General features: G+C 42.1%; 1 protein-coding gene across 1 annotated transcript; it reads right to left on the reverse strand.

The window, feature by feature from the left end:
• Nucleotides 1–12,005: 12,005 nt before the first annotated feature.
• On the reverse strand, nt 12,006–26,223 carry LOC114022830 (uncharacterized protein CXorf65 homolog). The gene is made up of 6 exons (XM_027835265.1): nt 25,815–26,223; nt 23,407–23,493; nt 22,189–22,305; nt 21,659–21,733; nt 12,727–12,833; nt 12,006–12,641 (listed from the first exon to the last, which is right to left on the reverse strand). The coding sequence occupies exons 1-6, from the start codon at nt 25,837–25,839 to the stop codon at nt 12,633–12,635; spliced, it is 420 nt and encodes a 139-aa protein (XP_027691066.1). The 5' UTR covers nt 25,840–26,223; the 3' UTR covers nt 12,006–12,632.
• Nucleotides 26,224–26,541: the final 318 nt, after the last annotated feature.

Genomic DNA, 26,541 nt, shown 5'->3' on the forward strand with positions numbered 1-26,541 from the left:
GGAGGGAGACTTGGTGAGACTTGGTGGAAGGAATTGTGAATGTTTTGGTCTGGAGAAAGAAGACATAGCTGAGAGATGACTGTTTACAAGTATTTGAAAGGTTGACATGCGAAAAAAGGCTTACACTTATTATATTTTGTCCCATGGGGCAGACCCAGATACAACAGGTAGGTATTGTAGGAAGACAGATTTTTGATCAATATGATAATCAGTGAGAAGCAGCATGGGGCTGTTGGTCTTGTAGTGCTGGTCTTAGACTCAGGAGACCTAAATTCAAATCTCACCTTTGACAGTTGGTAGCTGTGTGTCTGTGGACAAGTCATTTAATCCCTCAGTTTCCTCATCTGTAAAATGGAGATGATAAAACCGGAACTACCAGCTTCACAGCATTATACCTAATGAATGAAAAAATATTTGTTGAGCCCTTACTAAGTGTAAAACACTGACGATATAAATAGAAAAATAAGATCGTTCCTGCTCTCAAGGAGTTTACCTCCTAATAATAATGATAACAATATTAATAGCTAGCATTTATATGGAGCTTTATATATGTTAACCCATTTGAACCTCACAATAGCCCTGTGAGGTATGTGCTATTATTATCCTTGTTTTACAAATGAGGAAAATTAGACACAGAGAGGTTTACTGACTTACCTAGGTTCACATAAGCTAGTGAGTGTCTGAGGCAGAATTCAAACTCCAGTCTTTCTGACTCCAAGGCCTATGATATATCCACTGAGCACCTAATTCTCATAGGGGAAGACAACCCATCTAGGAAGTTTTAGCCATATCAAAGGATGCAGCATCAAAGCAGATGGTAACATATCTTCTTTAGCATCATTTCCATTTAAAAAATCTTACATATTTCTGATGTTCAATGATTTGACAGTACCAAGAATGTTGGTGTTCTGAATTTACTTCTCTGGATCTTTAGTAGCTGTAGCTACTGACGAGGTGGGAGCTCTAGCACCTGGAGACGCAGTTGCAAGGGGGCAGCTAGGTGGTACAGTGGATAGAGGATCTGGGGTCAGGAGGCCCTGAGTTCAAGTCCAGCCTCAGACACTTGACACTTACTAGCTGTATGATCCTGGGCAAGTCACTTAATCGTAATTGCCTAAAAATCCCCCAATGGATGCATTGCCAGGTTCATTTCTATCAGGGTTGCTTCCCTAGATGACAGCTGTGGGGGCTGGGCTGGAAGTCTAGACCAATGGTGTGGGGGACACTCATATTCTCTGAACTTTCAGGCTCATGGTGTTTGGCTCTTTCTGCTAGGGGAGAAGTGTAGCATGTACCATCTCCTGTCTCACCTTTGGGCCACATTGATGTTTCAGTGGAAAGAAAAATGCTGTATAAATGTAAATTGTTGCTACTATTTTTAATCATAGTATCTATGGGGTGGGTTTTTTTTGGGGGGAGGGGTGTGGAATGGAGTCTAGAAGAGCTGGATTCTAGTTCTGAGACTGACACTGACTCATTGTTTACATAATAAGTACTGTGAGCCGAAATTTCTCTATTAAATCAGAATACTAACCCCTTTCTCGTTTTTAGCTGCATATGTAAAAAAAGAATATAAGAAATAGCTTTGGAAAAATCTCCAAGGAAATGTAATTTTAGATAGAAGCTCCCCCAGAAAACTCTTTCACATCTGGGAAGAAGCAAATGAATGAAATTGTGTTCTTTTGCAAATCAAAAGAGCCAGATTTCTTTTTGGAATCCTGGCTTCCCAAGTTTTTAGCCTTTCTAAATAAACACAGACTAAGTGCCATGAGTTCTAAAGTAGATTGAAATGAATAGTATGGACCAGATCTTCCATAATGGCTTATTAGTCTATCACTTGTGATTAGAGAGTGTTTGAAAGGGGAGAAGCTGTAAGAAGAGCCCAAAGCCTGATTCCTCTCCCCTTCCCTCCAGCCCCGGGAAGCTTTCCTCCTCACACCAGGTGGTTTCAATGGAGCCCCGGCAGGCTTCCCGAGACACCTAACTACCACTTTCTGCTTCTTTTTATGGTTGTCTGGCCCCAACCTCTGTCTAACTCACTAGAAGACCTGAGGAAGCTATCTACCCACCCATTCGTTCATTCTGTGCTCAAATAACACCAAATGAGATGACATATGCGAAGCATTCCATAAACTGGAAACCACTATATAAATGGTCAGTTATATTATCATCCATTCACTCACCAAATATTTGTAAGGCCACACACTGTGTGAGCACTGTGAAAATACTCTGGGAGATGAGAAATATAAGGCACAATCTTTGTTCTTAAGTAGTTGACAGTCTAGTTCGAATAAACTTTAGCTATTGTATTTACCTATCTCCCTCATATTTATTCTGTATATGTGTGTGTGTGTGTGTGTGTGTGTGTGTGTATGTCTCCTTGTCTCCCCCACCCCATTACAAAGTAAACTCCTAGAAAGTAGGGATTATTTCTTTCTTTCGCAGTAGATAGAGTACTGGGCCCAGAGCCAGAAAGACCTGAGTTAAAATCCAACTTCAGATACTTACTAGCTGTGTGACCTTGGGCAAGTTATTTAACATCTGTTTGCCTCAGTTTCATCATGTGTGAGATGGGGATAATAATAGCACCTCTCCCTCCCCCCAAGGTTGTTGTCAGGATCAAATGAGATAATAATTGTGAAGAGCTTAGTGCAATGACTGGCACATTGTTGTTATTACTGAGTCATTTTTAGTTGTGTCTGACTCTTCATGACTCCATTTGGGATTTTCTTGGTAAAGATAATGAAGTGGTTTGCCATTTCCTTCTCCAGCTCATTTTACAGATGAGGAAACTGAAGCAAGTAGGGTTAAGTGACTTTCCTAGGGTCACTCAGTGTCTGAGGCCAGATTTGACATCAGGAAGATGAGTCTTCCTGACTCTAGACCCTGTACTCAATCCACTACGACACATAGCTTCCACTGACTGCATATAGTAAGTGCTTAATAAATGTTCACTATTATTTTTATAGGGGCAGCTAGGTGGCACAGTGCATAGAGTGCTGGGCCTGGAGTCAGGAAAAGTCATCTTGGTGAGTTCAGATTTGGCCTCAGATACTTACTAACTGTGTGATCCTGGAAAAGTCAATTAATGCTGTGACTTTTAAAACTATTATTATTATTATTATTATGTGTGTCCCTAGCAGTTGGCACGTCACTGGAGCTTAAAATGCTTATTGGTTGGTTAAGATGTACACATTAAAAGTTTAATAACTATCCAAGAATTAGGGGACAACAGGAGGCAACAAAACAGGGAGTGTTACGCAGTAATTGCCAAATGAGCAGATCAGTCAATAAAAGCAATGATTTCATAAGGAGAGGTGTTTGTGAGCTGCTGCAGTCAGGGAAGACTTCCTGGATGAAGACATTGTGGTTCACCTAGTGGCTGATGCTACCAAAGAGGAAATGTATACAAATATAATCGTGAGTCAGCAGAAAGAATTGAAAGAGAGAGGCAACTGTGGCATTAGTGGATAGAACCTGGACCTGGAGTACAATTCAGGCACTTTTTTGGGTACTCGTAAGCTGTGTGACCATGGACAAGTCACATATCTCTTCAGAGCCTCAGTTTCCTTATCTAAAATGGGGATAATAAGACCTACGGTACCTCCCTCTGAGAGTTTGTTCAATCATTTTTCAGTCATGTCTGACTCTTCCTGACCCCATTTGGGGTTTTCTTGGCAAACATACTGGAGTGCTTTGTCATTTCCTCTTCCAGCTCATTTTGCAGATAAGGAAACTGAGGCAGACAGGGTTAAGTGACTTGCCCAGGATCACACAGAAAGTAAGTGTCTGAGGTCAAATTTGAACTCAGGTCTTCTTGACTCCAGGCCTGGCACTGAACTACCTAGTAGACCCTCTGAGAATTATTAGGCTAAAATGAGATAATGTTTATAAAATACTTTTCCAACCTTAAAGCACGTGACTAATGTCAGCCATTATTAATGCCACTTTGAAAATAAGGTCCAATGATCTGCCAGCCTTCTTTTATCAATGATATACGAAAGTGAGAAAGAAATAAAATTACTCCATCTTGGACATTTCCCACTGCCTTTATATAGCCATTTGGGAGATGTTCTGAAAGTCTTAGTTCAGTTTTAAGCTTCAATGGTTAATGATAGTTTAATAATGATACGTTCTTAAGCTTCTCCTCGCCAAAGCCAACCCCTCTGCATGCACAAGTGATCCCATTTCATTCTCTCTCCTCCTCTAGCAGCTCGACCCCATTGCTGTCATTCCCACTCTCTCATTTAACCTTAGATCTCTCCTTGTCTGTTGACTGCTTTCCTACTGTACACAAACTCATCCATGACTCCTCCATCCTCTAAAAACCATCACTTGATTCACCCATCCCTGACAACTGTTATCCCATGTGTTCTTGTTTTTTGTGTCTAAACTCTTCGAGAAGGTCCAGTTTTCTCTCACTTTCTTCTTAACTCTTCAAAGTCTAGCTTCTCACCTCATCATTCAATGGAAACTTCTCTCTCCCAAGTTACTAATGATCTCTTTCCTGCCAAATCTAATGACCTTTTCTCAATCCCCATTTTCTTGACCTCTCTGCGGCCTTTAACAGTCTCCATCACCCTCTTCTCCTTGGTACTCTCTTCCTTCTATGTTTTCATAACATTACTTTCTCCTGGTTCTCCTACTATCTGCATGCTTCTTCTCAGCCTTCTTTTCTTTATCCAGGTGCCTGCTACCCTTGGGTGTCTTTAGAGCTCTGTCCTGGGCTGTCTTTTTTCTTCCCCTATTCCATTTCTCTTAGTGATCTTATCAATTCCCATGGATTCAATTGTCATCTCTATGTTTATGATTCTCATATCTACTTATCCAGCCCTAATCTCTCTGCTGATCTTTGGTCTGGCATCTCCAACTCCCTGCTGGACATCTTGAACTGGATATTCTGTGGACATTTTCAAATGAACATGTCCCATACTGAATTCATTATCTGTCCCACCGCAAGCCTCCTATTTCTCAAACTTCCCTAATACTATGGAGGGTGCCATCAACATCTCCATCTTCTAGGCTCGAAACCTAGGTGTCATTGTCAACTCCTGTCTCTCTCTCACCTCTACTATCCAATCCATTCCCAAGGCCTGTCAAATTTATTTCCATAACATCTCTCAATTATGGCCCCTTCTTTCCTCTGACACTGCCACCACTTTGGTGCAGGCCCTCTCCTCCTCAAGACTGTACAATACAATCACAATTGTACAACAGTACAATTACAAATACGATAGCCTGCTGATAGCTCTGCCTGCCACAAGTCTGTTCGACTTCAGTCCATCCTTCACTCAGCTGGCCAAAGCGATCTTCCTAAAATACAGGTCTGACCACATCACCCCCATTTACTCCATATAATGCCAGTGGTTCCCTGTCACCTCCAGGATCAAATATTAAACTCTCTGTTTGGTCTTCAAAGCCCATCCCAATCAGGCCCCTTCCTACCTTTCCAGTCTTCTCATACCTTACACCTTCCTCTCCTTCACTAACTCTTCATCCCAGTGACACTGGCCTCATTATGGTTGCTCCAACAGGATATTCCATCTCCAGACTGGGCATTTTCACTGGTTTCCCCCCATACCTGGAATATGCTTCCTCCTTATCTCTGCCTCCTGCCTTCCCTGGCTTCTTCCAAGTCCCAACTAAAATCTCAAATTCTACAAGAAGCCTTTCCTAATCCCTCTTAACTCTAATGGCTTCACTCTGTTGATTATTTCCAATTTATCCTTTATATAGCTTGTTTGTATATAATTATTTTCATGTTGTCTCCTCCATTAGATTATGAGTTTCTCGAGGGCAGAGATTGTAGTTTGCCTTTCTTTGCATCCCTAGTGCTTTGCCCATAGCGCAGTGCCTGCCATATATTAGGTGCTGATTAAATTATTATTGACTGACTAATATCTTAATAAGCTTTCATAGCTTAAAACTATAATAAGAATTTTGGAATACCCCATATACAAAGACTAAATGAGACACTAATTCAGGTGTTTTGGAACTTGGCCTTTGTAGCTCAAGTCAAATGCTGTCTGGTTGTTGTTGTTTGTCCTGCATTCTCAAAGAGTACCATGACATCAGGGAGGTGATGCCAAGACATGCAAGTGAATTGGATTTAAGTGAGGCAGGACGGTGCAAGGTCACCAGCCTCACTTTTTCCTCCGGAGCCATATGGGTCCAATGGAAAGATATAGATCAGGATGATTGAAGAGGCCCTGGATGCAGTGGGGGGACCTGGGCCTTTTTAAGCTGAGGTCTTTAACAGGTCTCAGTTTGATTGAAGAGGCTGAGTTGCTAGTGGGGAGAAGCTGGTTGCTTCACCATCGAAACTGCTTTTTGGCTATAGTGGAGCTACAACTCTAGAGAGGTCTGGAACTCATGCTTTTTTGTTGGCACAGAGTTGGTACTGGAAATATTGTGATTCACAGGAGGATGGGCTGACAAGGGAAGAGAGTTTAGGAGGTGGCTACAGAAATGTTTCCTGCTTTCTTTTGCTCTTGGTACAAGCACATTCTCCAGCATGGGATGGTTCCCACTCCCTGGAGTCACCTCTGACATTTCCTAAGTCATACTCTGTCTTCATTTCTAAAGAGAAAGAGAATTTTGAAAGGCAGGACAGCTTCTTCAAGGGATTGGAAGTGAATGACCTATAAAGGCAGCATTACCAAACACACACTCAGATGCTGTCTGGTTAGACAAAGTGCCTTGAGCCTGTTCAAACAGCAAAGACAGGAGAGGGAACAGTAAGGAACTTCTAAATTAAAAGTCTAAAACCTGACTTTTCTTCTAACTTGCTGTGTAATCTTTAGTTAGTCATCAAATGTGGTGGGAGTGCTCGATTTCTTTGGCTCTAATAGGGGGATAATTCTCCAATTTCTTTTTGTTGATTTTGTAGCCTATTAAATGATTAGAAGACACTTTTTTTTTCTGACTGTATAATTTAAGACTCCAGACTATTCAGATACAGGTTCTCTATAGACTGTTCTTTTAGATGATAATACACAGAGGGATAATTGATGGATAGATAACTCTATTGGGATCCTTATAACACATGAAGAAATCCAGAGGAAGGCCCAAGCCTGGTCGGTGGACCTCCAATGGAGGATTTACTGGAGAACGTGGATAAGAGACCCATAGGAAAAGAAGACATGGCTAGAGTGTAATTTATAGCTATGGTGGGAGGGTACTCACATCAATAAAATCACAGGTCCTGCATGGTATCTAAATAACAACAACAACAATGATAACTAGTATTTATGTAGTGCATTAAAGTTTGCAAAATGTTTTACAAGTATCTCATTTGATCGTTACAACAGCACTAGGAGGTGCTATGATTATCCCCATTTTGTGTATGAGGAAACTGAGGCACATAGAGATGAAGTGACTTGTCCAAGGTCACACAACTAGTGAGTGTCTGAGGCTGGACTGGAACTCGGGTTTTCCTGACTCCAGGTTCAGTCTTCTATCCGCTGCGCCACCTTGGTGTAGTCTCAGTGTTACTGCCCTGTTAATGCTTTTAACAGCTGTTTTCATTGTGTGTGTTTGTGGTTCAGGGCTGTCCCTGGGTATTCTTGAACCAGGAGCAGCATTGTACAATGTTTCTTAGCATTTGAGTGAAGCATGTCATGTAAGTGTACTCTCTTCTGCGTGCCTTACCCCAGAGAACCTAGTCTGGACACACAGTCTGCATGTTGTCTGTCTTTAAAAATCACTGGACCTTTCAGTTGGTAGAGGCCTCAAAAGCCAGCTAGTCCAGCCCATACCTGAAGGGGGCATCCCTTCTGTATGATCTACTTTGCCAATTCCTCATTGATTTCCTCTTTTTGTCCGAGTGGTCTGTAATATACACCAAATGACAGTCATTTTAAGGTCTTTCTCTGACCTTCACCCACTGCCCTTCACCATGCTTCCTTACTTTGGTTCTTGGATTTCCTCACATAAATACACCTTTTAAAATATATAATGTTCCTTCCTTGCTCCTTTTGAATAAGGTTTGCCTACCCAAAGCCATGGCCCACTAATTGTCTCTTTGACCTGCGGAGTCAATTTCACCTCCTTGTGTTGCAACCCCTATTTCTTCTTGCTTATTCATCATAGCACCCTAGATTTTGAGCTGGAAGGGACCCTAGAAGTCATTGAGTTCAACTACCTTGTCTTAGAGATGAGAAAACTGAAGCCCAGTGAGTTTAAATAACTTGCCCTGGATTGTACGTCTAGTAAGCGTGGTAGAGGATATGAACCCACTTCTTGACTCCAATTCGAACATTCTATCTACTAAACTATCCTGTCTTGACTTACTTAAACTTTGGGCATTTGCATACAGATGCTTGAGGTCAGGAATTTCACTATTGGCTCGTATCTTAGGTTTGTCTCCTGTGAACTTATAGGTGTTTCCTTGACTCTTCTTCATTGTAGCAACTCTCCATGGTTTCTATCCTGGGGAAACACACAGGCAGTCTTGTCCCTTCCCCATCCTTTTTCTTTTAAAACTTTTTTGATTGGATTACATACCTAAGGAATTTGTTTGTTGTGCAGGAAGTTGTAACTAGATAAATGTTATGGCAATTTCCAGTTATAGGATTCTAGATTCCTCACTTTCCAACTTGGACTTTCCATCCTGACAGAAATGGTTAACTAGAGGTGCTACTGTTTGTAAATATTCACAAATTTCATTATTCATAATTGCCATGGTCCCTACAAAAGAGCATTCAGGACTTTATGAATATTTTCCTAAAGGGTGATAATTATGGCAGAAGAGGGAGAGACACAGAACATAGAGAAATAAAAGGCAGCTAGCTGGCATAGTGGATAGAGCTCTGGGCCTGGAGTCATGAAGACTTGATTCAAGTCTGGCCTCAGACACTGACTGTGACCCAGGGAAAATCACTTAGCATCTGTTTGTCTTAGTTTCCTCATCTGTGAAATAGTGATAATAATAGCATCTACCTCTCAGGGTTGTAAGGATCAAATGAGATAATATTCTCAAAATGCCTGGCATATAGTAGGTGCTTAATAAACACTTGTTTCCTTCCTTCCTTCCTTCTTTCCTTCCTTCCTTCCTTCTTTCTTTCCTTCTAAGCTGACTGTAACATCAGCATTAACACTGGGCAACTAAGAAACTGTTAATTATTATTTGCTTACTAGTGTTCTGGGAACAATATTCTAAAGACCTGCCATATGCAGGTTAGGTTAGGTTTTCCTTAAAAGTTATTGGCCTCAAGTTTTAATTTCCTCAGTGAGCAAAGACTTCTTGGTAAGCCCAGTCACAAAACCGGCTAGGACATAAGGCACTGGAGCTCCTTTCTCAGATTTCTGACCGCAGACCAGCAGCATGACCAATACCATGACCAAAACAGAAGAGTTGCAAGGTTAGATCAAGGTTCTGTCTTCAATAAATATTTTTTTCCTGCTTTTGAAATCCATTCCCTGCTATGGCTAAGCAAACCTCCTTGTCCTAACTGTCAGATAAACTGTGAGCGTCTCCTTTCCTTCCAGTCTTGGACCTGAGTCATAGCCCAGCCTGCTCACCTCTCTGGCCTATTACAACCAGATTTGAAAATATTTACACTTTATAATACAATTCATTCCAAAGTACAAGCAAAACAATAGACACATTTTCTATGCCTTTTATTTATGAAACTTTGGTCGTAGCAACACTTGAAGACCAAGTACTAAACTGTAGTGGGGGTTTTTAGCCGGGTTGCGATCCACAACAGTAGGTGGGAGCACACATGCTGATGAAATGACAGATCTCTGAAAGGGTAGCATCAGAATTTACATATGCAAAGCAGGAGCAGAGACAATTAGCATAGACAAAATTTCAGCTTATATGTGAACCTTTGGCATCTAATTTGTCTCTAAGATCACAGAAATGTTGCAGGTATACTGTATCTGAAGTTCAACAAGGTTCTTGACAAAGTCCTTCACGATTTCCTTGTAGATAAGATGAAGAAAAGAAATGTGAATTGTTCTTGTGGTTTCTCCTTTTTGTTCTGATTCTTCTTTCACAACATGACTGATGTGGAAATATTTTTTGACATGATTGTACATGTATAACCTATATCAGATTGCTTGCTGTCTTAGGGAGAGGGGAGAGGAGAAAGGGAGGGAGAAAAATTTGGAACTCAAGGTCTCATGAAAATGAATGTTGAAAACTATCTTTATATATAATTGGAAAGAAATAAATTACTATTAAGTGGAAAAATTTTTAAAAAAGAAATGTGAACTAGATGACAATCCAGTTAAGTGGTCCACTATATGCAATAAGTTTTGATAAATGAGTCATCATCAACCTGAAATGAGGTCTAACTTTTGTTTTTGGTGTCACAACAACCAATATTTACCATATTAGAAATGAAAATATCTTTGTATTATTGTAAAAATAGTTCTGACTTTGAGGCCCCCACAGTAGTCTTAAAGCCATACTTCGAGAACTGCTAGGTCGAACTTAGGGTAAGAAACATGAGTTGCATGCACACAAAATGAAGCATGCCTGATTAAATATCATTTTGTGTAAAACAATGTAATGGGTTTTGGTTGACTGCAAACTCAATATGAGAATAGTGTGATGTAGATGCCAAAAAGCAATCCTCTTTTGTATAATATCTAGAACCCAGAAAAAGAGTCCTGCTGTACTCAGACCACACCTAGAGAACTCTAGTTCTGGGGACCACACTTGAAGAAGGACGTCGATAAATTGTATTCTTTCCCAATGAGGGTGATCAGGATGGTGAAAGGACTTTCAACAACACCTTATGGGGATTAAATTAAGTGGGGATATGTAATTGTAGAGACAATTGCTTTCTTCAAAAACAGGGTTATTACACAAAAAAGATTAGTCTTATTCCATGTGGTTCTAGAGGAGGGGGCAATTAGAGCTGTCCAGCAACAGGTTGGCTGGCTTCCTGAAGTAGTGAGTACCTCGTTGCTGAAAGTGTTCAAGTAGAAGCTTCAAGTAGAAGTAGAAAGTGTTCAAGTAGAAGTGTTCAAGAAGAACACTTGAAAGTGTTCAAGTAGAAGGTGAGTATCTGTCAGGGGTGTTGTAGTGGGGATCCAGGCACTGAGAGAGAGATTGGATTAGATGATCTCTACAATCCCTTCCAATTTGAAGACTCTGTGATAGTTCTCTCTCTCTTTCTTGCATTTAGGACCAGCTCTGATTAATATTTTAAATGGGGAAAATTTGCTTCTTCTACCTCTTTTGGGGGCATACTTTTCTCCCAGGCATTCTGTGCCTTTACCTGCTCCCCACTAGAGCCTCCCACTTATGATTTTATTTTATATTATTGTTATTGCCATAGAAATAGTTTCCCTCTAAACACTCCCTGCTGCTCACCTCCCCAATTACTGTAGAGGGCAACACCATCCTCCTAATCCTTCAACTTACAACCTAGGAGTTTCTCTCTCCTTCCCCTCCACCTCCCGTATCCAAGCTGTTGTCAATGCCTACCAATTTTACTTTTGCAACATCTCTCACATATACCTTCTCTTCTGACACTGTCATTACTCTAGTGCAGGCCCCCCATCACTTCATGCCTCAATTATTGCAATATCCTGCTGGTGGGTCTGCCTGCTTCAAGCCTTTCCCCACTTCAATCCATTTTTCAGCTAGCCACTAAAGTGATTTTTCTAGAACATAGGTCCAATTATGTCACCCACTCCCTGCACCCCACCTCCCCACTCAATTTTAACCCCAGTGGTTTCCTGTTGCTATGAAACTCTGTATTAAGACAGGGAGAAATGGTGATCTTCACTGAAGAAACAAATATCCACATAGCTCTGCCAAGTCTGAAATGCACTTTTCTCACTACTGACATGTTGAGTCCTTAGCTTCCTTCAAAGCACAGGAGTGCTCCCTTCTCCAGCAGGAGACCTTTCCTGATTTTCTCTGTTTTTAGCACTCTCTTGCTTTTAAAATTATTTTGCATGTACTTATTTATACACATGTATCTTTCCAAGAGAATGTAAACTCCTTGAGAACAGGGACTGTTTTGTAACTCTATCCTCGTGTTTTACCACCCTGCCAGGTACTTTATAAACATTTGTAGAATTGAATTATGTAGACAAAATCAAAGATCTTTGGAAACAATATCACTAATTTTCCCTGAATCTTCACCAATTAATTGGAACCAAAAAGTTGGGCTGGTTGGGAGAAGATGGTGCATAAGTGTGCGGTGGTGAGACAACCTGGGATTAAAAATTTGCTACCAATAAGCCATGAAGTAGATAATACAAGTATTCGTAATGGATGGGTGACAGCAGGATACATTTCTAGCTTAGTAGTGTATGCAAATGTTATTTATTACAGATTGTAGAAATGTTTTACTACCAGCTAAAGCAGATGCTTTGCCATAATGCCCTTTCACAGTGTCTCCCCATCCCGCATAAAGGACATGATATAGACATGATTCTGCTCTAGTTTCATAGAGTTAAAGCCTGATGGGATCTTAGAGATCTTTTATCCATCCCCTTCATTTTATAGATGAGGAAACTGAGGCCCAGAGAGGGTAAAGGGATTTGTTCAAGGTCACAAAGGTCATTTGTGGCAGGGTCAGGATTCAAACCCATGTCCGCCAACTCTGAATTCAGCACATCTCCCTAGGTCCCATCCTGCCTCCTGTTGCTCCTTGGGGAGGTTCTCAGTTTGCCTGAAACAGAAACAAAGACAGATTTGGCATGTGTTAATGGCAGGAAAAGAGAAAGGCCAGCTGAGACCTTCAGTTAGATACTCACCTTTCGGCTCCGAGCTTCAGAAGTCAAGGTTTTTCTCTTGGTCTTCCCAGATTTTGGTTGCTTCTCAGACACTGGGGAGTTGGAGTTTCCTGCAAGCCTCAGGGTAGCTTCAGAGAAAGAGCAAGGAGCTCAGATAAGGAAGGAACGGGGCACCTACATTATCCAACCTTCCAAAGTCTTAAAGCTCAGCTAAAGTCACAGCAATCATCCCTTTAGAGGAAAGCATCTCTTGTCTGAGGCCAAAGCGCCAAGCAGTACAAAATGCATCACCCTCCGCAGCATTCTGACCAACCTGCTCTGCTGAACATTTCCTTCACCACTGAGAGCCAGGGAAGTAGAATCAGTATTTTTTATTCCTACTTCTGGCCTAGTAAATGTTTGCTCACTATTTGCTGGGTTTATTCAAATTAGTCTCAAGTCAGATTCATAGCGAGGACTATTATTATTTTGTAGATGGAAAACTGTGGCCCACAGTGGGTATGTAATAATAACAGCTAGCATTTATATAATGCTTTAAGGTTTGTGAAGTGTTTTACAAATATTATCTCATTTAATCCTCACAATGCCTCTGTGAGGTAGGTACTGTCATTATCCATATTTACAGATAAGGAAATTGATACACAGAGTGGTTAAGTGATTTGTCCAGGATCACACAGCAAGTGTCTGAGGCAGGATTCAAACTTAGGTCTTCCTGACTCTAAGTCAACCCTCTACATGTGACACCATCTAGTTGCCTCTAAGTCAGATTCAAACTGAGTGAAATGCCGAATCGATGCAATTACTGTTCACAACCTATTCTATTAATTTGAATTTGTTCCAGTTTAATCTTTTAAAAAAATCCACCATTCATTCATTTACTTATTCACTTATTTATGCATTCATTCATTTATCATCTATCATTTATCTATCTATTTGAAAATATAGGATTCTAAGATTCAGAGGGAGCCTCCATCTCTGCAAAAAGCAGTTTTCTAACTGGATGTGGCACTGTCCACTTGTAATCCCCACTACTGAGGTAGATTGAGGCAGTGGATTTCTTTATCTCAGGAATTCTGAGCTGCAGTGGGCTAAGCCAATGTGGTGTCTACACTATCTGTAGTGAGCCCTTGGCAGTGGGGGGAGGCTCACCAGAATGCCTAAGGAAGGGCAAAGGGGCCCAAGTCAAAAATAAAGCTGGCCAAAACTTCTGTGCTGATTAACATTGGGATCAGGCCCACGAGTGGCCATTGTACTTCCAGTTTGGGTAAGAAAGGAAAGCTTAGTCTCAAATTGAAAACAAAAGGCGGGGGCAGCTAGGTGGCGCAGCGATAGAGCACTGGCCCTGAATTCAGGAGGACCTGAGTTCAAATCCGAGCTCAGACACATAACACTTACTAGCTGTGTGACCCTGGGCAAGTCACTTAACCCCATTGCCTAGTCAAAAAAAAAAAAAAAAAAGAAAGAAAACAAAAGGCCAATTCTGAGGTCGCTTTAGAAAGGTTGGAAGACACTGAAGTGGGTTGTATATGTGCTCCATGGGGTCATCATATGTGTCGTTCATTAAGTGAGACCTCAGTGGCCCCTGCCTTGCCCTGAGTTTTTTCCTCAGATGATCCTCTGTTCCTCAGACCCTGCAGAGCCTTCAAACAGTTGTCTATAGTTATTCCACTTCCTGCTTCCCCTCCCCCACCCCCTCCCTCACCCCCATCCCCCAGCCCTTTTGCTGCCCCTTCTGAAGTATCCTATCATGTTAATCTATTTTGCTCCTCCTTGCTGGGCCAACTTCCAGGAAGCTTGATATGGGCTACTTTAGTCCAGTTTGGGTGATTTGAGTCACTTTTTCTTGTGTTCTTGGTGGCCTATCCCTGAAGAACTTTCTTGGGATTCTATGGTAACTCCTTACCTCACACGCTTACTCCATTAGCTTTGTTTCTAGGTGACTGAACCAACCACACCAATTCTAGGTAATGGACAGGGGAGTCCCTAGTATTTCAACATGATCCCCTAATTCCTTGAGTCAACCTATCACGGTCCACGCCCTCCGTAGACACTATGCTTTTCGTTATTTCTCACCCTTTTTAACCACAACATGAAGTTGGAGGCCTTTTCTTCCTCCTTTTGGTGGGTATCAAGGACCTTCACATAGTCACCCCGTGTACTTTCAGTGCTACCAAATTGGTTGTCTATTATTTGAAGACATTCAGATCCCATTATCTTAGGGCACTGCATAAAGCTCCAAGGAGATGTCAAATGTGAGTCAGCAACGACTCTCTAGTGGTGTCCTATATTGTCTACACTAGCCCCTTGCCAATTCCTGCCTTGTCTCTATGGAGTCAAGAGTCAACTAACTAACTAAGAGTCAAACATTTTCTTTTCTTCTTGGTAGGGATTCTCCTCTCCCTCTACCCTGGAAATGATTCTCTTTTCTATACTGATCTCCCATACTGGTTGCCTGGCTGCTTGTCCCATGGGATCAGCCCCTACCACTATTCCCATTGGCTGTTGAGGAGAGTGTCTGATCCTGGGAAACTCTGGCCCCAGGCTGGCTGACATCATCCTTTCACGGCATTGACCTCTCACCGTGATGGCTTCAAAAATGTGCTGTGACTCCTGGTTATGGGCGATGGGTTTAGTAACTAATTTCCAATGACTCCCTTCCCTTCTAGCTGTGTCTTTGGGTAGTTGGGAATGTTTCTGGCAGTTCACCCAGTACAGCTGCACTGTCTTCCTTCTGTCTTACTCCCTGTATTACAATTTCCCAAGGACTCCACAGTATGACATAAAGTCCTTTCAGTAATTTCCTCGGCACAGATAGTAAGCACCCCTTCCTCTCAAACCAAAAGTCCTTGATAAGGGTCTCTTTCTACCACTGAGCACCAGTTCTCAGATGCTTGTGCAGAATAGAAATACATTAATTTCTTAATGTGTTAGAGTGATTCAGAAACTCAGTCCAGCTGCCCACTGAGTAACGTTCATAAAAATTTGCTTGGCATTCAAAGCCCACCACAGATGGGAGTATTACTACCTCTTCTCCTTATGCCTCTCTATGTCTTCTATACTCTAGCCCAACTGTATTACTTTCTGTCTCTTGAACGTAACCCTTCTATTTTCCACTTCCACGTCTGTGCTCAAGCTCTCTCTCTCTCAGCAGTACCTTCCCTCTCCATCCTTTCAAAGCTCAATTTAAAATGCTTTTTCTTCTATGAAGCCTTCCCGGATATTCCCATTGGTGGCCACCTTGGCCTTCACATCTCAAATAGCACACTATTTTGTAACTCTCTAAGATACTTGTCATGTAATACTATGTAATAAAATTGTCTATCTCTATATTATCACCCTATTAGACTGAGCTCCTCAAGAGGAAATTCTGTGTTTTATCTAATCTCTGAATTTTTTCCTGTGCCTAGCATAGCTCTGCATGCAGTAATCCTCTTCCAAATTAGCCATACATAAGTTATATAGTCCAATATCATTTTACAGATGAGGAAACTGGAGCCCAGAGAGGTCAGACAGATTGTGTACATGTTTATTGATGCAATGTTCATTTTGGAGGTGACGGGGGCCATTCCATCTGTATTATCAGTATATATTTAAGATGGGAGATGGAAACATCTGTAAAGAGCCTTCACTGTGCTTTTGCCTCTTCCAGTAAATAATGCAATGGACTGGCCAAGCTCATCCCTTGCAAGCATGAGCCACATGCTCTACTGATGTAATCTCCACAGGGAAGAGGCTGGGGACTCTGCTTCTGGAAAGGCAAGATGACCTGGAATGGAAGCACTGTGCTCCTCAATTTAGAACAAGAACAGCTATTGTTCCCAATCAGCTTATCATACGAAGAAGCGACACCTTCTGATTCACTTCGGATCCAGAACTGAGAATACATTCAAAAGGCACTATTGAGTCACAGTGTTTTCTTTTTCTTTCCTGGCTATGCTCTGGTGAGGGGGCAAAGGCTGCTGCTCTAAGCTTTCTAATGTAGAGAGAGGCCTTGGAACCTTTTATCCTACCCATGCTGCCATGTAGTCTATGAGCACATGGCTTCCATTTCTGTTGTGTTTATACTTTTCTGCCTTGAGGAGAAAGAATATTTGAGATGGAACAAATAAGGCTACAACCTTATGAACTTTGAAAGATTGGGAGAGTGAGCTGATAGAGACCCAGGAGCTAGAGTCCAGGCCAGAGTTATAATCTAATAGCAAAGCCCTGAGGAGTGATGACTGGCACGCAAGCCAAGCAGTGGATATACCCTGCAGCCAACAGGCTGGACCCTAGAAGCAGGGCAGTAATTCTGCCCATTGGCTGTGCTGAATTCAGAAGTGAACTTGATGGGGGATAAGTTCTTTGTAGAAACTGCTTTAAATTTGAGCCCACTCTTCCCAGGAACTGAGATGGTATAAGGGAGCATGTACCTCCAGATGATGGAAGGAAATGCTTTTATTTCTGTTCTTACTATATCTTTTCAGTAAATAGCCAATTGTTGTCAATTGATTCAGCAGTACTGGGGCACTAATCATTAGTAGCTGATATAGGGAAGAAAACACCCTAATGAGAGCTCAGGTAGACAGCATTAGAAAGACTCTCTCAAGCCCTAAGGGGTGCTGCTATAACCCCAGCCACCCCAACCAGCTAGAGCCTACGCAGGTTGGGAGAGTAAGTCCGGAGTCTCCCTATAGTAATAATGCCATTTGCACTGTGAAAAAGCTCTTTATTAGCTTCAACCTTGCAGAGGCAATACGACCCCTCATTTCAGGGAGTGGCTGGTTGGGCAGCTGAATTAGTATATGCCTTGCCAGCACACTGACGCTACTGTGTTACCTAACTGTTAAATATTATTATTGTTAATGACGCTGGGAAGGAAGGAATGTGGCTGATCACCAGGTTGTACCACAACACTGGGCTCCAAAGGACTTCCTGTTGACTGTTCTCCTTCTTCCCTCGCTGTGCAGACACATGGCAAGACAGCAGGGCAGCTTGTGAGTGTCCAAACAAGGAAGCTCCAAGGTATTTCACCCCAGGCTCTTCCTATGTGGGTCAAGTGTTAACAGAGTATGTAGTGGTTCTTACTGGGGCTCCTCAGATTACTTCAATGGAAACAGGAGCAGAGCAGGAAGAGAACCAAGAACATGTAGTTCGGTCCAAGACCCTGAAAATTAGCTGGTTGTTCTTTTATGCTGGTTTCCTGCTTAGGAACTTGTGGATATAGTACATACTCAGTAATTATTTTCCAGTTGTTTCTTTGAATCAGTTGGCCACATCAACAGTGGGCCAGGAGCTTCTGGGGATGCAGAGAAATCTAAGACACATGTCAGCTCTTAAGGAGCGCACCAGCTGGTTGGTGTGTAAGACACAGTTAAGGAAAGATAAAATACAGTGGATAGAGCACTGGCCCTGGAATCAGGAGGACCTGAGTTCAAACACAGCCTTAGACACATAATACTAGGTGTGTGACTCTGGGCAAGTCACTTAACCCCAATTGCCTCACCAAAAAAAAAAAAAAAAGAAAAAGAAAGAAAAAAAAAGAGAGAGAAAATAGCCATGATTTGTTTTTCTAAAGTTGTTTCTGTCATGAAAGGTTTTTCTCTTCTTGCCTTTTCAACTAAACTGAAAGCTATTTGAGGACAGAGACCAACTCTTCTCAACAGTTTCTAGTTTACTGCTTGAAATAAAAGTCCTGTATAAATCATAGGCTTATAGATTTAGAACTAGAAGGAACCAGTGGGGCCATCAAGCCAAGCCCATTTTACAAATTGGAGAACGGAGGCACAGGGAGGTTAAGTGACTTAGCCTAGGTTAAGTGACTATCTGTGCACACAGCTGTCCAAGATGGGATTTGAACCCAGGTTTTAGCCACCTTGCCCTTGCTAAACCATAATCTCTGCCTATTCATGCAATAGCTCACATGTACATAGAGCTTTAGAGTTTTCAGTGTGCTTTAAGTATATTATATAATTTTAATTCTGGGAGGTAGATACTATTATTTTTTTCCGTTTTACAGATGAGGAACCTGAGATTCAGGTTAAATGACTTCTCCAGGGTCCTATTGCTAGCAAGTACTAGAGGTGGGACTCAAACTCAGGTCTTCTTGGCTCCAAATCCAGTGTTCTGTCCACTACTGAGGGGCTGGACTAGACGTCATCTGAGGTCATTTTGAACTCCTGATATTTGATCCTATGATCCTACAAATGTCCCACTCCCCCTCTCAGGAGCCATTCCATTCTCTGTAATCTGGGCCAAAAATATGCTTCCCTTGGCCGAGACAAAAACAGCCTGAAGCTGAACAGGAGGGTTCATTTCTCCATCTATTCTTCCTATCCCCATACACACACATGTGTTTTTCTGCCTTTGGAGCCCACTAAAGAGAGGACAGTTCCAGGACCCAGAGCTAGTGCCACCAGGAATACTGCTTTGGTTGCTGTTATCAGTGTGCCCACAGCAAAATCCAGGTACCTGTTTCAGGTTATGTCTCAGCTTCCTCCTTTGTAAAGTGAAGATGATAATAGCCTCCTTATCACACAGGACAATCGTGAATCACTCTCAGATACTCAAATGGATCCGTGATCTCCCTGAATTCATTGTTTCCTTCACCGATACAAGTTGCAACCCAGCCATGCCTGCCTGCCCTGTGCTATTCATGTCTCTGTTCTCCAATAAGTCTCCTCCACGGGGCCCACCTAGTATGCCAGAGGTACTTCTCACTTCCTCCTGAAATTGAGAGAATACTTGCATAACATTCTAGCTGTCTACCTATCAATCCCTTCCCTTGATCTGTGACCAAGCCTTTTTTCTCTTCCTCTCCTGTATTTCCCTGATGACATCTTTTTTTTTTTTTTTGGTGAGACAATTGGGGTTAAGTGACTCACCCACAGTCACACACCTAGTAAGTGTTATGTGTCTGAGTCCAGATTTGAACTCAGGTCCTCCTGATTCCAGGGTGGATGCTCTATCTACTATACCACCTAGCTGCCTCTGATGACATCTTTTACTAACATTCTTCTTCAAGGACCCTCATTGGTTATATAACAATAATAATAATAATAGTCACCAGAATTTTATAGTGCTTTAAGGTTTACAAAGTGCTTTACAAACATTGCTTCATTTTATCCTCACAACAACACTTGGAAGTGGGTACTATTATTATCCTCATTTTACAAGTAAAGAAATTGAGGCAGACAGAAGTTAAGTGACTTGTCTAGGGTCTCACAGTTAGGAGGTGTCTAAGGTAGGTTTTGAATTTAGGTCTTTCTGATTCCAGGTCCAGTTCTCTATCCATTGTGCTACTTCCATTGACCTCTATGTATATTTCCTTCTTTATTTCTTTAAAAAAAATTGTTTATTGATATCTTTTGTTATTATTATTTTTGTTATTATTTTGTATTATTATTTTGTTATTATTATCATCTATGTTTCCCCAATCTAGTCTCAGACATTTACTAGCTATGTGACCAAGGGCAAGTCACTTAACCCTGTTTGCCTCAATTTCCTCACTGTAAAATGAATTGGGGAAGGAAATGGCAAACTACTGCAGTATCTTTGCCAAGAAACCTCAAATGGGTCATGATGAGTCAGATATAGTTGAAACAACTGAACAATAATAACATTTCTCAATCTTCCTCCCAGAGATTTATCCCTTATTAACAAACAAACTGATTTCTTTTCATGTCTTTGTTCCCATTAGCACCATTTTGAGCTCACTTATAAGGCCATCAAGGATTATGGTTTTAAAGTTCAAGTGCAGTAGTTCAACTGTCCTTGATGGTGAAAACATTAAAAAAAATAATCTTTGTGGATCTTTTTCATGTTCCTTCTCTTTCTTGACTTGATATTTTCTTCCTTAAATGTACTTAGGATGATTTTGCTTAGTTGAGTCTGTTGTCAAGCTTTTTTTTTTTTTAAAGGCAATTGGGGTTAAGTGACTTGCCCAAGGTCACAGAGCTAGTAAGTGTCAAGTGTTTGGTCTGAGGCTGGATTTGAATTCAGGTCCTCCTGACTCCAGGGCTGGTGCTCTATCCACTGCGCCACCTAGCTGCCCTTGAGCTTTCTTTAAACTGTTTTTTTTACCATCCACTGACTTTCTTTGCTATACGAGATGATACATCTCATATTCATCCATCATCCTTTAGGTGAAATTTTACAAGTGAGTTTTTATGCTAAGCCAGTGTTGCCTTTGGCTTTAGTGTTAGCTGAGTAAGGTGCTTTCTGGACTTTTTGGTCTCCTTGTTGTTAAACCTCTATGCAAAATTACTGTAATCATTTCCCATTTTTTCAGTGTCAATTACTTGTTTAAATAACTCAAGATAAAATGTATTACCATAGCTGTTTCTCACTATTAATTTTTCTTTTTCTTTTTCTTTTCTTTTTAACTAAAACTGATTTTTGCTCTGACAAATTAGGGGTCTGACTTTACACAGACAGCTGATTCAAGGATAACTGCCATGTAAATAATGAGTCTTTTCCTATCTTTCAGATATAAACATTTTCACTTTTATGATGTTATTTTCATACTTTCCATATTCAGTGCCTACCAATTATTTTCTTGAAGAAAATGTTCACGATGTAGAGGTGTGGGGCTTCTGTATAACCTACAAGTCATCAGTCTCAGCATTTCTTCCTGAACCATAGGCCAGACCTGAACCTGGGCCAAACTGGGGGCCAAGAGACAGAGCTTATCTTGCAGAGTTGTTGTGAGGTTTAAATGAGAGAGCATCTATGAAGCACTTAGCAAGCCTTGAAGAGCTATATAAATGCCAGCTATTAGTATGGAGCATCAGAATAGGACTTTGTACAGATACTGTGACTGTAAAATGCTTTGTAAACCACTAAATACCATACAAATGCCTGGGGCAATAAGTGTGTGGGTTTGTGTGTGCCCAAAATTTCTTCTCCCCATACCTAGAAATAATCCTTTCTTCCATGGAATACTTCTGAGGTATTGCTCGGAGGATCCACTCACCTAGTAATTTAGAGTCAATAACTTCATCATCTTTTAATAGCGCCACAAAGACTGGCTCTGATGAACCTTCAGGTCCTGTTAGGGCAAAAAAGATTCATTCATTTATTCCTTGCTTCCTTCCTTCTTTCCTTCCTTCCTTCCTTCCTTCTTTCTTTTCTTCCTTCCTTCCTTCACTTGCTTATTAATCAACCTTTCCCTAGGATGCGGCCACAGCCGGGAGGGCCAAGCCTGATAGGGTAACACACCTTGGAAAATATGGTATTGCCCCAGTCAGGTGCCCAGAGACTAAGAGATGTCTGTAACCTGTGGCAACTTCCTGGAAAAGGCCTGTGAGCATTCCTTCCTATGGGGAATAGGAGAAGTTAGAACCACATAGATTTAGGTTAATTGATGTGTGGTTTTGCCTAAAGGCCATAGAGTGGAAATTCAGCTCAAGCTCTTTGCTAGTCTCCTGGCTCTAAGACAACCTCTTCCCATACCAATCCTTCACACCATTGCTGGGATGGATATAATACTGGGATAATACATACGTTTTACAGTAAAAGGGATATAGGTTTCTCGGGGCTTCAGCAGTTCAGATGCATAGAGTTGAGGGTACTGGAGAAGGTTTTTCAACTGACCACTCTCATCTGCCAGTTCAATCATCCCTATAGCCCAACAGAAGAGTCAGAGTTGATATTATAGGCTTTGAAACTGATTAATGGGTGGCTTCAGATTTCCCCTGATATTGAGGTAGATTTTGCAAATGGACTTATAGATGGGGGCAATGTTCTTCCAAGACCACCTATACTTTCAGAGTAATTCCAAAATACACATACCCCTGCCTGTGTTTACCAGGAAATCCTCTCATAGGAAAGCTCTCCTCTAAGCTACATAGACTTGGCCTGGCACAAGCCTGGAATGGGAGATCAGGAAATGAGGGTCTTTCTCTGTATTTGAGTCTATTCATTCTCCATTTCTGGGTCTATACCGTTTCTCTGGATTTGGATCCATGTCATTTCTCTTTTTGCTTAGACCTGTGGTGTCTCTTCTTATGCTTGAGTCATCCTTTGTGCCTGGGCCAGGATAATATCACTATATAGTTTCTATCTTTAATGTAAAATAGGGATAATAATAGTAATATTGATGACAGCTTGCCTGACTTTTAAGGTTTGCAAAATGCTTTGCATACATTATCTCTTTTCATCTTCACAATAACCCTGGGAGGGTAAGAACTGTTATTATCCTCATTTTATAGATGAGGAAATTAGTGTCTGAGGCAGGATTTGAATCTAGATCTTTCTGACTTCAAGTTCAGTGCTCTATCCACTGTACTATTCTGACTCTCGTAGGTAAAAAATTGGCCTCAGAGAGGCATTGTGGGAATAAGGGAGCTCTGAAATGTATTTGACATTGACTTGCCTTGGACCATTTCCTAAAGAGAAGTCTCCTGGTGAATGCCAAGAAGAAATAGGTGCCTACCAAACACCCCCTGCCCTTTCCCCAGTTTTCCTCTGGTTTGGCTTGTTGCTTCTGCCTTTGGAGTCTGGAGGAGCCTGCCCACTCAGTCCAGTTAGGACACTCGTGAGAAGGGGAGAGGTTGGTGGCCCTAAATTTCTGACAAATCCTGAGAGTTGGAAGGGGCCTACAGAAATCATCTCCATCCTAGCCCCCACTATTCTCGGTCATCTCTTCGAGGCAGGAAGGGTAAAGGGGGTTGGTGGGGCAGCCACCCCAGTGTGGATTCCTGAGTGTCATACTCAGCTTACCTTCGGGCTCACAGCCACAGCACTGCTTGATACTGTTCAATAGCGCCTCTACTTTGCAGTGAGAATTAAATAGGGTCTTTTCATGATCTGCAGGAAGAAGTCTGAGGTTGTGATTAAGTCCCACTACAGGGGTTATAGTGATAATGCCCTTGACCATGGGTTGGGTTCTTAGGTGGTTAATGAGAGGGGGGTCAGTGTTAATGTTTTAGTGGTGGGAAGTGCTGCGTGGGGAGAGGGGAGGCTCAGAAATCTAGTCCTGTGATAAGCTGGAGGAAACTCGATACCATTCTTCTGATGAGATCCTTAAGCCTGTCTCAGGCCCTGGAATTCAGTTCAACGAATGTTTATTAAATGACTATTATGTTTGAACTCTATCCACTGGCCCAGTGGATAGAACGCCTGGCCTGGAGTCAGGAAGACTCAATCTTCCCGAGTTCAAATCCAACACTTGCTAGCTGTGTGACCCTGCGCAAGTCACTCAACTCTGTTTGCCTCAGTTTCTTCATCTGTAAAATGAGCTGGAGAAGGAAATGGCAAACCACTCTAATATCTTTGCCAAGAAAATCCCAAATGGGGTCACAAAGAGTTGGACATGACTGAAATGACTGAATAATAAAAAGTATGTGAGGCACTGAGTTAGGCTCTGGGGGATAGATAAAGATTTTTAAAAAAGTTATTGTGATCTCAAGCAGCATATACTCTACCAGGCAGGGGTGGGGGAGGTATGCAATACATACCCAAGTAAATCCAACCTATATATGAGGTCATATGAGAAAATACAAAACAATTTAAAGAGGAAGAGAGTGCTAATAGCTGGGACAGATCAGGAAAGGACTCATGTAGGGAGTGGCCCCTGAACCAGAGATTCTAAGACTCAGAGGTGAAGCGGGAGAGCACTGAACACATAGGAGAACACATGTGTGAAGGAGCTAGAGAAGTTGGCCTCTTCCCCAAAAGGAATGGTGTGGGAGGCAGAGCCTTGGCAAAGCTACTCCTCTTCAAATTGTTCCTCATGGCACTTCCATGGAGGATACATACCTGTGCAATGATGGGGAGAGTTGCTTTAGTCTGGGCTTTGTCATCAGGCTTGGCACATGGAGATGGAGTAGGAGGTGAGAAAAGGAGAACTGGGGGAGGGAGGAGTAATACAGGGAAGAGTAAAGAAGGCAAGTTACAGGAGAGCAACCACACAAGCATCTCCTGAGTCATCTAGATTATCCCCGAGATTACTTTGGTTTAACTCTGGGCAAGCAGAAAGGACAATGGCCCAAGAACCATGGACCTGGGCTCTAGGCCTTGGCTTTGCTACTAGTCGCTTGTGTGATGTTAGGAAACTTATTTTCTTCCCCTGGGCCCTAATTTGCTTCTATGTAACATGAAGGGTTTGGACTAGAAGGTTTCTAAGATCTCTTTCAGTTGTAATGTTCCCTAGTTCCAGAACTCATGGGCCTCTGGTTCCTTTTCTTTTCCTATTAAATACGCTGTCCCTAATCTGAAGGAGCTCCAGCAATGTTGTATGACAGGGTGAATGAACCCTTTGATTGTGTGTCTACCAGTAGTGGTTTGTGGTTGGGGGTGGGAGGAGGTGTCGAGTTGTCCAGTTTCCAATTTACTAGGGTTAGCAAAGTATTTCTCTGTGGACAGTGGAAATAGAGTGAATAAAGAGTCTACTTAAGGACTAAGGCACAGAAACGAGCGATGCATTGTGGGGAATATAACCAGCAACATGTCTTGTCATGTGGCAGGGTCAAAACAGGATTCTTAGTAACAATAGTAATAATAGCTGGTATTGATATAGAGTTTTAAGGTTTGCAAAGCACTTTACATGTTACCTTATTTGGTCCTTATAACAACCCTTTGAAGTAGATGCAGTTATATCCATTTTACAGATGTGGAAACTGAAGCAGATAAAGGTTAAGTGAGAATTTAAACTCAAGGACCAGTAACTCTCTATTTACTGTGCTACAGAACTGCCTAATTGTTACCCTGGGTAACCCTCTATGCTGATCCAGTCTATGTAACAACTCTTTCTATTGAGCATTAGCCAAACATAGGATGACTTTCCACTTGTCTTGTCGTCAAGGACTTTGTTGTTTTTGAGTTGTTCAGTTGTGTCTGACTCTACTTGACCCCATAGACTTTTGGCAAAGATATTGGAGTGGTTTGCCATTTCATTCTCTAGTATGTCCTCATTGCAGGTGAGGAGCTGAGGATTACTATCCTCAGGGGTTAAATGACTTGCCCAGCGTCAACACAACTAGTAAGTGTTTGAGGCTGGACCTGAACTCGGATGTTCCTGACTCCAGGCCCCATGCTGTATCCACTGCTCTACTTAGCTGCCCTCGTCAAGGACCTTCTGCTAGAGTAAGGAGGCTTAGGAGAAGAATAACAGAGGGGATTCCACTCACCTCCATGGAGAATGGTGATAAACATTTTGATAAATGGTTTAGGCGTGCCGAGAAGGACAAAGCTTGCTCAAGATCGGCCCGATGTTAGAGTTCTGGTCAGCAATCCACCTCCTCAAACCAAAGATGTCAGTCAGGCAAGCCTTGTACACAACTGCCTTCTTAGCAGTAACCTTGGACCTTAGGATGGTGATGGAAATCTGCTATGGGAATGATGCCCTTTCTTGAGTGGGGCTAATCTTTGAGTGGAGGATGACTAGCCAGAAAAAAAATTATACCCTAAGCACTGGGACCATGGGCAGCTGGCAAGGGGAAAGCTGAAAACTCAGGCAAGGGGCCCAGAAAATGTTTGAGGAAACAGGCAGTTCTCTGGAAAGAAAAAAGCAGCTAAGGCCGCCGCCCTGCTCCCCGCCGTGCTCTCACTCCTTTGTTTTGTTTGTCAGATTCCTTGCTTAGATTCTTGCTCCATGGAGAAGCAGGTGTAAACATTTGCTGAAGTCGGCAAGATTCCAGGGCCCAGGCGAGGTTTGTTGTGAGAAGCGGGGCTCCCTGACCAAAGCTGGAGGGGCTTGCCACAGCTCTGCTGCTGCTGGGGCTGCCCACATCAACAACTGCCTGGCTGGGGGCCAAGGAGCATCACCAGGCCTACCTGGGAGATGAACAGGGACACCTGGGTGAGAGGAAATGGCACATTGAAAGGGGAGAACCCCAGGAATTCCAGCTGCCATGG

The sequence above is a fragment of the Vombatus ursinus genome, unplaced genomic scaffold, assembly GCF_900497805.2.
Source record: "Vombatus ursinus unplaced genomic scaffold, bare-nosed wombat genome assembly UNPS02014813.1, whole genome shotgun sequence".
Classification (NCBI taxonomy): Eukaryota; Metazoa; Chordata; class Mammalia; order Diprotodontia; family Vombatidae; genus Vombatus; species Vombatus ursinus.